The 10202-nt window shown below is 39.7% G+C and overlaps 1 protein-coding gene across 1 annotated transcript; it reads right to left on the reverse strand.

Moving 5' to 3' along the window:
- Positions 1-4811: 4811 nt before the first annotated feature.
- On the reverse strand, positions 4812-9426 carry polr2m (RNA polymerase II subunit M). The gene is made up of 4 exons (XM_078249162.1): positions 9069-9426; positions 7423-8019; positions 7045-7267; positions 4812-5496 (listed from the first exon to the last, which is right to left on the reverse strand). The coding sequence occupies exons 1-4, from the start codon at positions 9176-9178 to the stop codon at positions 5353-5355; spliced, it is 1074 nt and encodes a 357-aa protein (XP_078105288.1). The 5' UTR covers positions 9179-9426; the 3' UTR covers positions 4812-5352.
- Positions 9427-10202: the final 776 nt, after the last annotated feature.

A 10202-nucleotide genomic window follows, 5' to 3' on the forward strand; every position in this document is an offset into this window, starting at 1 on the left:
ACGAGTTGGCAACAATCATGAAAGTAATAGTGTACGGAGATGACAACAGAGATTTTTGTGCAGCAGGATGGTGTAGTAAACAGGGAGACTGACCGGCTCAAGCTCTTGTTTGGGTGAATATTTACTCTGCTGCTGGAGGTCCAGGTAGCACATTTCAACAGTGACATCTTTTTGGAAAGAGATGAGCAAGATAACGATTGTTGGCATCCATAAGGTCAATATGTCATATGAACAGAGTTTTGATGAGATTGAATAAAAGATTCATCACCTGCAGATCTGATCATATCAAATATATATATGTATCAAATCTTTGTAAAACACCTGATGCAGTTCAGGCTACAATGAACAGAACATGGTCTGATTCTAATATACTGTAATGCCAGTGTCTGAGTGCAGTATTTGACAGACAAACACAAGCTCTGAAAATGAATGAGAAAACTTAATCCTGAGAATGTATAAATGCAATAAATCATTCCCCATGACTATGTTTTACATCGGGCACTCAGTTCAAGGCACCTCTGTCTTTTTTTCTTCTTCAGACAGATTCCCGCACCAGTCAGGGAATATTTTCCTATCGACATTGCTGGTGAGACAGCTGCAGGACTCTCATGAATGTTGCATTCACATATCATGCTTCCTCTGGCAGTCAACCGTCATGACATGAACTATGTGCGAGCTTCCTCACACACACGTTTCACGGTGAGATAAGTGGAGATCTCAGCGCAGTCCTGTCAGGAAAGTATTTACTTTCTTCGTAGCCGCGTCAAGAGACACACACACACACACACACACACACACACATGCAAAAGTTTGTTTCTCATTCAAAGCTCGTGGCATTTGCATATAAAACATCTGTTCAACTTTCACACTTAAGAAACACACAAATGAGCTTGTATTTCTCCAACCTGCTGTGAGGTTTGTCTTCCACATGTTAAGATTAGTAAAACACATTTCAAAATGTCAGTGAATGAAATGCTCAAAATGAAGTTTCACTTGACTCAGTTTTAGTCAGTGCTGGAAATTACATTTACTCAAGTACTTGTGACAGTTACTTGCACTTTACAGGAGTTTTTCCATTTCATGCTACTTCTTACTACATTTATTTAACAGCTATAGTTACGAGTTACTTGTCAGATTAAGATTTGACACTTTAAAAAAATATGATAATCTTATAACATACCAAACAGAGGTTTCCAACCTTAATGGCTTGTGACCCCTTATGTAAAACTGGTATCCAGCTGGGTTTCATTGTCAAGTTGTCAGCAGTTCCACAAAATGACATTTTTCCATCTCAGGTGGTTTCCTAAATGACTGATTAAGGCCCAAAGAGGTAAAATGATTTAATATTTCCAAAAAAGATTAGGGAAAAGTCACAAAAATCTATATAAATTTGTGTTGCGGAACTTAGTTTTTTCCTCTTTACTCCTCCCTTTAATCATCTCACGACCCTTAAAGCGTAACTCGCCAAAATGCAACCTAGGGTCTTTTTGTGAATGTACCTGAGTCAAACTTTCGTTTAAAAGCATAATTAGGACGTAAGCGCCACTTTTAAGATTGCCCGTATTTTCGTTTTCGGTCAAATGGCCTTTTGAGTGGGAGTGCTAGGGGCACTACTATGATCGCATCAAAATCGCTATTTATAACACTAAGAAGGCTCGACGCCATCTTGCCAGTCAAAAAGTCTCGATCTCCGAAAGTGAATGAACTGACTCCATAGGAGGAAATGTCATTCTTATATGAGGCTCCTTTTTCAACAACTACAAGGTCAATATTGTTTTTCACTAACGACAAAACAACAAATTAGCCGTGCATTTATATGGAACTAAGCTTTAGGAGCTTTCCATCTTTACTCTCCTCCCTGTTACGTTGCATTCAGAGATCGACACTTTTTGACTGGCAAGATGGCGGCGAGCGGAAAAACAAACTGTTAAAGTGAGTTGTTCAAAACCTTTCTTTTTAGTAAACTCTGTGTACACAAACAATGTTCTCAATGCTCGAGTTCATGTGTAGAGCCCCTGACCCCTGGTGATACTTTGAGCAAAGTTTTATGTTGTGTCGAGCCTTCTTAGTGTTTTAAAAATAGCGATTTTGATGCGATCATAGTAGTGCCCCTAGCTCTCCCATTCAAAAGGCCATTTGACCGAAAATACAGGCAATCTTAAAAGTGGCGCTTACGTCCCAATTATGTTTTTAAACGAGTACATTCACAAAAAGACCCTAGGTTGCATTTTGGCGAGAGTTACGCTTTAAGATTTATCTTGTGATCCCTAGGTTGGGAACCACAGGACTAAACTATTTAACTGTATATAAAGTAGTTAAAACTAGCTCCACCTCAACCAGCTATAGCAGTAAAATGCTGCTTACACATTATTGCATCAACAGTCTAATAATGTCAGATATAATTATACGGTCACAGGTAATATTTTACTGCAGAACAAGTATTTCTACCTTCATATTTTAAGTACATTTAGATGATGATACTTTTGTACTTTTACTTAAGTGGAATTTTGAATGCAATACTTTAACTTGTAGTGTAACAGCATTTTTACATTTTTGTATTGTTACTTTAACTGAAGTAAAGGATCTGAGTACGTTTTCCACCACTGGTTCCAGTGCAGTAAGAGGGAGAGCTGGTTCTGATTGGGATAAGGAGATAGGCTGTAACCTTATCTGCAGAAAGCTGCTGTGTGATGCATTATTTCATCTCCTCATGTGCCCTGAAAAAATATGACAAAAACATCAGAGAATGGAAAAAGCATGACCTCAGACTTTGTAACCTGGCAGATATAATCCAATCATTCTGCTGAGGGCCTAACTCGTGTTTAACGCCAGTCTATACATCATACTGTATATCTAATTTAAGGCTGAGCTGACTAGTCTTTGAAGAGGCAGTTTTGAAATCACATTCCAGTTTCCCCTCCCAAACAGCAAATTATTTCTATTCCCGCGAGACGTGTGATTTCGGACTCAGAGTTGGAGCAAATCACTTGCAGACTACTTCACGAGAAGCTTATTAATCTGAGAGAAGGGGTCTGGGATTCAAGTTGAAGTATAAACAACCTCATCATCAATTGACAACGTTAAAAAAAAAGGAGCTTCGACTAGAGAGTGTGTGCTTGGTTCCACCTCAACAACATCCGTTCAGAGTTAGGTTTGACGCCAGATACCACAGAGAAAAGCTACAGCAAAAATGTGCCCCATAATTGGTAACAGTCTCTGAATTTATGTAAGCAAGGTAGGCTGTAATTAATCCCAGCAAAATGAGTATCTTCTGCAGAGCGTGCTCATGTATTTGTTATTGGACGTCACCAAAGGGCCACTCTGGAGCCCATCAGATAGTGTCTAAAAACACAGCAATCACATGGGGTTTTTGCCCCCCCTAAAACATCTCCCACCAATGCCTCAGCAAAAATTACCATAGGTTATCAAGGGGCATCTACCACCAGACTCTGACCTACATGAATCCACCCTCATTTCCCCCAAAATGTGCCTCAGTGCCTTATTTCTTCCTCATTAAAATCCCTGGATCAGGCTGTTTAAATTAAGATGGCCTGTAGTTTTCTGAGAGGGTTGGAAGACAGATGATGGGAAAGGCAGTTTGGAAAGATGCTGAATGTAGCTGGCACTTCTTATCTACCACATATTAGCAAAGTTGAGAAATGGTATTTGCCATGTTGCATTAGCCTGCTGCCGTCCCATCATCGCCTGCCATTCCCAGCAACAACATGATCCAAATGCAGTCCAGATGTCTCAGCCATCAAGCTTCAATATTTCACTAACCCTGCATTAATCTTATCAAGTGTGTCACAGATCCCTGCTTGATAACATCTCACAGGATTTTGGAAAATCAGTGCCTGCAGCTGACCGCAGCTTCATTAGAAACTGATATCAGCTAGCAGGTTTATGTTGCACATAAATGAACTAAAAAAGCTGCAAGTCCAACAAGAAACTAATTTGCATCTATTTAATGCTCAGAAAATAGTGAAACTTAAATTCTCCGCATATAGGGGAAACCAAGTCTTATCTTATCTGAACGTACAATCAAAGGAGTCAAAATGTCAACACTGATTATCTTACAAATATTCAGTTTATAGAAAGCAGATCATATATGAGGAGCAGTTTTCAGGTAAAATTACTTGATACTTCCTTATCCAGATGTGGAGAGTAACAAAGTGCTTAACGTGTTTACTATAGCATAATTTTGTCTTAAATGTTTTTAGAATTGACGCTCTATTTCAGTAGGCAATAATGTACACAACGTTATATCTCAGGTGTGTAAACCTCATTAAATATGACACAGTATAATACTCTACAATTGCAATGCACATTATCACATTAATAATATTACACGGTTTCTCTTCTCATTGTCAAAACTAACGTATAGATGGTGTCAAATGGATTCATTGATATAAGAACTAAACAAGTGGTGTTGAGAGATCGTGCCATTTTTGAGCAGTTTTTATACATACAATAGATTCTATACTGTATTCATATTTTTGCCAGTTTAGAATTCAGTTTAGCCCTCGTACTACCGTCTCCTGCTGGCTCAGTCCTGTGGCAGAGCAAGCTTGTTTTTTCTTGATGCATCTCCACTAACTTTCTACTAAAGAAACTAGATTGTCAGGTACATTTAACACTCAATACAACACGCTTTATTTCTGATGCTCTCATCAGGGAGCAGTTTAATTCTAACAAGAGAAATTAAAGGATATCTCTTATAGATCCATTTTTATCTGCACTAAAAAAAACAGCTCTTCTCAGTGTCTGTAATTAAAAAAATGGATTTTCACATGACTTTACACAAACAACCATTTGGGAAATCAGACACATTTATTGAATTCTGTAATAATTCAATCTGACACAACTATTTTAAAGTTGTAAACAGTCACCTTTGTGCCAAAACAGTCGGCTCCACCTGCTGATGAGCTTTGAGTGCAAATATTAACACACTAAAATAGATATTTCAACGTTCAATACTTTCAGGCCCAGAATTCCCTGACATCATCAGTTTCAGTATACTGACAAGAAACATTTCCCTCATGATACATTCCTCAAATTTAGCATTTAAGACTCCTAGTCAACAGCAGGTATTATTATTACTGCAGGACACTGACACAAACCCAATACAAACAGAATGACAATTAAGTGAGCTAGTTTCTCAACCTGCCATTTCCTGAGCTGAGTCTGGGATACCAACTATGCCTTCACACGGTGCAAAGACTCTTTTCCTATCTTAAGAATTCTTGTCTTTGGAGTGAAAACCCTGTTTGATGGATCCTGATTGCAAGGTCCAAAGCCTGTTTCCCTCAGGGCCAAGGTCACACCGGTTTCCCCAGCTCTGGCCTTCCAGGATCAGTCCTCCTCTGAGGAGAGCTGGGATCCTTCATCGTGATCGTCTCTGTAGGCAGCCATGGGACCACTGTCAGGAGTGTAGCTCCCCATAGAGATCTTCAATCCGTCAGACAGTTTCTGGGAAGCCAGCTTGGCCTGCAACTCCTGAAATTAAACACAGAGAAAAAGTTGACATGAATAGGCTGGTAAACGGAAAACAAGCACATTATTATAAAGCAGCAGAGCCATAGTTATTAAACCCTTAACAAAAGTAGGACCGATAATAAGCTTAACAGGCCTCCGTAAGTTGGCTCTAAAGTCATTACTTTCGATGTGAATTGATGCACAGCGCCTACACTGCCCTCTAGAGCTGATGGAGGGCTCTGATGTGGACTTTAATACAATTCACCCTTGGATTAATTTTTAATCATTGCCACATAGTAGTGGCCATTGTATAAACTCAATTTGTTTGTGATTTTGCTTTTATACGTAAAGTGCAAAAGTACAAAAAGCAACAACAACAAAACTGTCTGTTTTAATACCATTTCAATAGAAACGTAGAGTTGTTATTTTCATCTATTACCGACATGATTGGAATAAATTCAACAGCTGTATGCACAAATTATATTTATTACTGGTCAAATATTTATTCACAGAAAAATTTCACCTTCTGTATTTTTAAAGGTGTTTTGTTGTATAAAATTAAGGCCGTGTTGATAACTACTTTGGCACTGTGTGACAAAACGCAGCAGTCTTATTCATTAAAATGAGGCCATTCCAGGAGTGCCGACCCAGAGGGCTCCAGCTAAATAAAGCAGGATCTGGCAAAATAGTTGAACATGCACAACTTTTGTTAGACCACAGTGCAATGTCATCCGTCAAGGCGCTGTGGTGGCCAATCAAATATGTTCAAGTGCACATTTCTGGTAATTACTTACACGAACGTCGCATACCTAAAAAAAAGACTAGAGGAAAGCAGCAATGGTGAAAAATAGGACGACAGATTTCTTCTTCTTTGTTTGGACCAACAACGAGGTAGAACTGGTATTGAAAGTAACACATGACTACAAGGCTGAACAATAAAACAAGCTTCAACAAGCACAATTACTGTTTTCCATCAATTGTTTATAGATCTTGACATTTCCAATCACACTTAAAGGCAGCTTCATTTCACAGAGAAAGAGACGGAAAAGAAGAAAGAAAAAGAGATGTGGAGGGACTGTGCTTTGTTGTTGCAGGAAACAGTCAGCTGTTACAGAAATCCCTGTACAGTTAAGTGCTTGTTTCATTTTTTACCTTCGTAGTGTTTCTAACCTTCTTATGGAAGCGATAGAGGCAGTGGTGTTTCCTGTTTACTGCACGGGACTCTCACACCGCCTCAAAACGGACTGCCAAGTTTGATCGCCGGTTACATGGTTGGCCACTGCAGCGTGACATCGGGTTGCATTTCTCCAAAAGTTGAATCTGTCTCAACTTTTCAGCGCAAGTCGCTGCGGGTTTTATCGGCTCCCCCCTGCGGCACTACCCCCATTTTAAATGAATGGGCAGACCTGCGTTATTACCGCGCCGTCTGATGGCCGTCGCAGGCAGTGTGAATGCAGGCTTAGGGGCTCTGAAACTCCGGAGTAGTGCGGAAGTGAGGCATAAACATAGCAAAAGATATTTTAAACCAAAAGGTAGCAGTGCAAATGTGGAGGATTCCGCTGCACTAACCTGCTGCTTCTTTGCTTGTTCCTTCAGGAGGATGGCCGACTCGTCCAGAGACAGAAGCTGTGCCGGACTGTAGTGGAGAAGAGGGAGTCTAGCTGCAGTGATGTCATCCAGGTGCTTTCTGTCCCGCTCCCTTCTGGCCTCTGCAGAGAGCGGTGATGAGCTTTCAGAGGAATGGCTGGGTGACGAGGATCCTGATGGAGAGATGTCACTTCTTTGGGGCAGCCTGAAAACACAGTTAGGATAGATTATAAAGATGTTATTTACAATAAAAAATATAAAAGAAAGCAAAATGACACACATTACATAATTATATATGTATTTTGGCATTTTTGCTAAAGTAATCATCATATCATTAAAAAAAAAACAAAGTCCACTCACTGATTTGGTTTGAATTTTGGCTTCCTGAGAGCTGAAGTCTTCTCTGTTCTTTCCATTACAGATACATAGTGAGGCTTTTTTGGTATCTGCTTTTTGAGAAAGTAATTGTCTCCTGCTGTGCTGTTAAATGGGTCTTTGGACTTGCTACTGAAACCAGTACTACTTTCAGACAGTCTGACCCTTTCCAAGGCCTCCACAAGATCACCCTCTTTTGTCTGATCAGAGTTCAGAGAGGCCCCAGCAGCAGCCGTCTCCATGGTTTCACCAGCAGCCACTCTGGAGACAAACTGGTCCTGTTGCTCCAAAATGTTGTTTTCATGCACATGAGCTGAGACAGGTGAGGTCGCCATCTCCTGTAGAGCATCGCCTGCAGCAACCTCACCTTGTCTGTCTTGGTTTAAGGTTGCTGGTGTGTCGGGGATAACACGTTGTTGCAAAGTGAAAGTCTGCTGATACTTGGAGTGTAACTCTGTCCTGGCAGCCGACACCAAGCTCTGTCTCCTCTCCTCTTCATTGTTGTGTTCAATGGCAAGTCGCACTTTCTCCGCAAATTCTTTTATCTTTTTCCCTTTGTCAGGAAGACTCTGTAAAAACCTCCTATGAACAACACAAACGCATCATTTGATGTTATATTCAAAACAATCATTCAAGATACAGATGGGAGACAAACAAACCAACATCAAATGTTAGTAGATAGATTGATTCAGCTATAGGTGTTCAGTTGGGTTAAGATAGCATTTTACATTTTCTTATTCATTGAACCATTCACTGAAATGAAATGATCTGCATTTGTTATGTTTCTCCAATAATTCATTCAGCTTTTTTCTTTTTCACCCATCTATATTTTGGCTTAAATAATGTGACGTTGCATCCAATATTCAAATCGTTGTATATTAATCATACTAGTATTGTATATTCTGTATATATCAGATCTAATACTGCTGTATAACAATAATAGTTGTGCATAAGATATTACCCTTGACATATTAGTCAGATTAAAACTGGCTTAGATGCTGACATCTATGTGTACATTTTTATGGAAAAAATAATCTAAACTTTATAGCACATTAAACAAAACTATTTTGGAGAGAGACAATAAATCAGCTTGTGCACGTCTAGCCAAGTTGTAATCATTTTGCAGCATGTTAGTATAGTATAGGCTCTGCATCATAAACATAGTAAAGCTTTGCACTGTTTTCTTTTAGAAGCATTTTTGCCATCAGTTGGTCCAAATATGACTGAGATAAACTTGTAACCACCAATCAATGCATTTACATATGACAGAGCCTTGGTTTTATATAACACTGTTTTAGTTCATTTCATTGAACACAGAGATTACTTGTTAATTTGTAGATCTGTAACGTTACTGTTTACACACATATTGTAGGGGGGGAACACAGCATTCTGTAACTTATTACTGATGAGTAACATCACAACAGTGTAGCTTCAGGCAAGGTGGAGCAGCTCTCATTACAACTAATTCAAACTTATTTGTGTGCTTAAGTCACCAAGTTTCTTCTGTCATATTGTTACTACAATATCAAACTACGTCAGTGAAACATTAACTTAGCCCCAGTTGTAGCTATCTCTGGTATAATAAATAAATACACGGGAGGTACAAACTGACGCTAATAGTGTGAGCTTACTTGTTAGAGAATATCTTCTCCTGTCGCAGGAGCAGTTCTTGGAGCTCCTCTTTGCTCTGGTTTCTCAGGTCTCCTGTCTGTCCCTGGCGCACTGTCCACGACGAGGACATCACTGTTAGCTAGTGACAGCTAGCTACAGCCATTCACAAACAGCGTGAGCTAACGTCTCAGTTTAACACGCTAACGTTACATACAAACTCTAATCATACGTTAACCTTTTCAAAACTCCGCCTGTTAATTGACTCTTTAATAGTTAACGGTTAGAGAGTTTTTAAAAACTCTAAAAGCAGCAGGTTCCCTTCATCAACACATGAGACAACAACATTTCAAAGTGTGTGTGTGTGTGTGTGTGTGTGTGTGTGTGTGTGTGTGTGTGGGTTCTTCTTCTTTGTGTGCTGAATTCCAACTCTAACTGAGGTATAGCTCTACCGCCCCCCACTGTACAGGACGCCAATTTTATTTTTCCTAGGATGGCGAAGGCAATTGTGAAGGCATGACCCGCCCTACTCTCCCTCTGATTGGCTAGTACTCGTTGCCTGCTCTGGTTGGGTTGGTTAGAATGTCAGTGTAAGCCATTCACAGGCAGACTAATGCAGAGTAGGGCGGGACATGCCTTCACCAACCATGAATAAAAAATACTTGCGTACAGGACAATGTAATGTAGTGGTTCCCAAACCTTTTCACGTCAAGGACCCATTAACTGACACATATTAGACCACAGACCCAAGATGTTGTCCCAGGGTGCCCCATCTGATAGGGTTTTTGCTTTTAGATGGGGGTTTTTTTTCTTTCTTTTTTTTTTAACATTTATTAAAACAAGATCCTTGACAAAGCATCTCACACAACATGGTACAAAAACAGATAGTATTGACATGCACTTATATACACAAAAATCGACATGCTTTCCTAATTGCAAGTGTCCAGTTCTAATTCAACACTCTATTCAATTGCCGTGTACTGTATGACAGGCGACCACCTCTCTAAATAAATGTCCATCCTGAATTGTAATTTTGCTGTTATATTTTCCATACAATTGACAGCTTTGACTCTTTGGGTCCACTGATCTAGGGTGGGTGGATGGGGTTTAAGCCAGTTCCTCGTAATCATTTTATGGGCTACTAACACCAGAATAGC

Source organism: Sander vitreus, chromosome 1 (assembly GCF_031162955.1).
Source record: "Sander vitreus isolate 19-12246 chromosome 1, sanVit1, whole genome shotgun sequence".
Lineage (NCBI taxonomy): Eukaryota > Metazoa > Chordata > Actinopteri > Perciformes > Percidae > Sander > Sander vitreus.

Bases quoted from the DNA above. Each gene is read 5' to 3' on its own strand.
- polr2m (XM_078249162.1), bottom strand. From the start codon at position 9,178: ATGTCCTCGTCGTGGACAGTGCGCCAGGGACAGACAGGAGACCTGAGA. The intron at 8,020-9,068 runs GTAAGCTCACAC...TGTTGTTCATAG, and splicing joins GAGAAGATATTCTCTAACAA to GAGGTTTTTACAGAGTCTTC. The intron at 7,268-7,422 runs GTGAGTGGACTT...CTGTGTTTTCAG, and splicing joins CCAAAATTCAAACCAAATCA to GCTGCCCCAAAGAAGTGACA.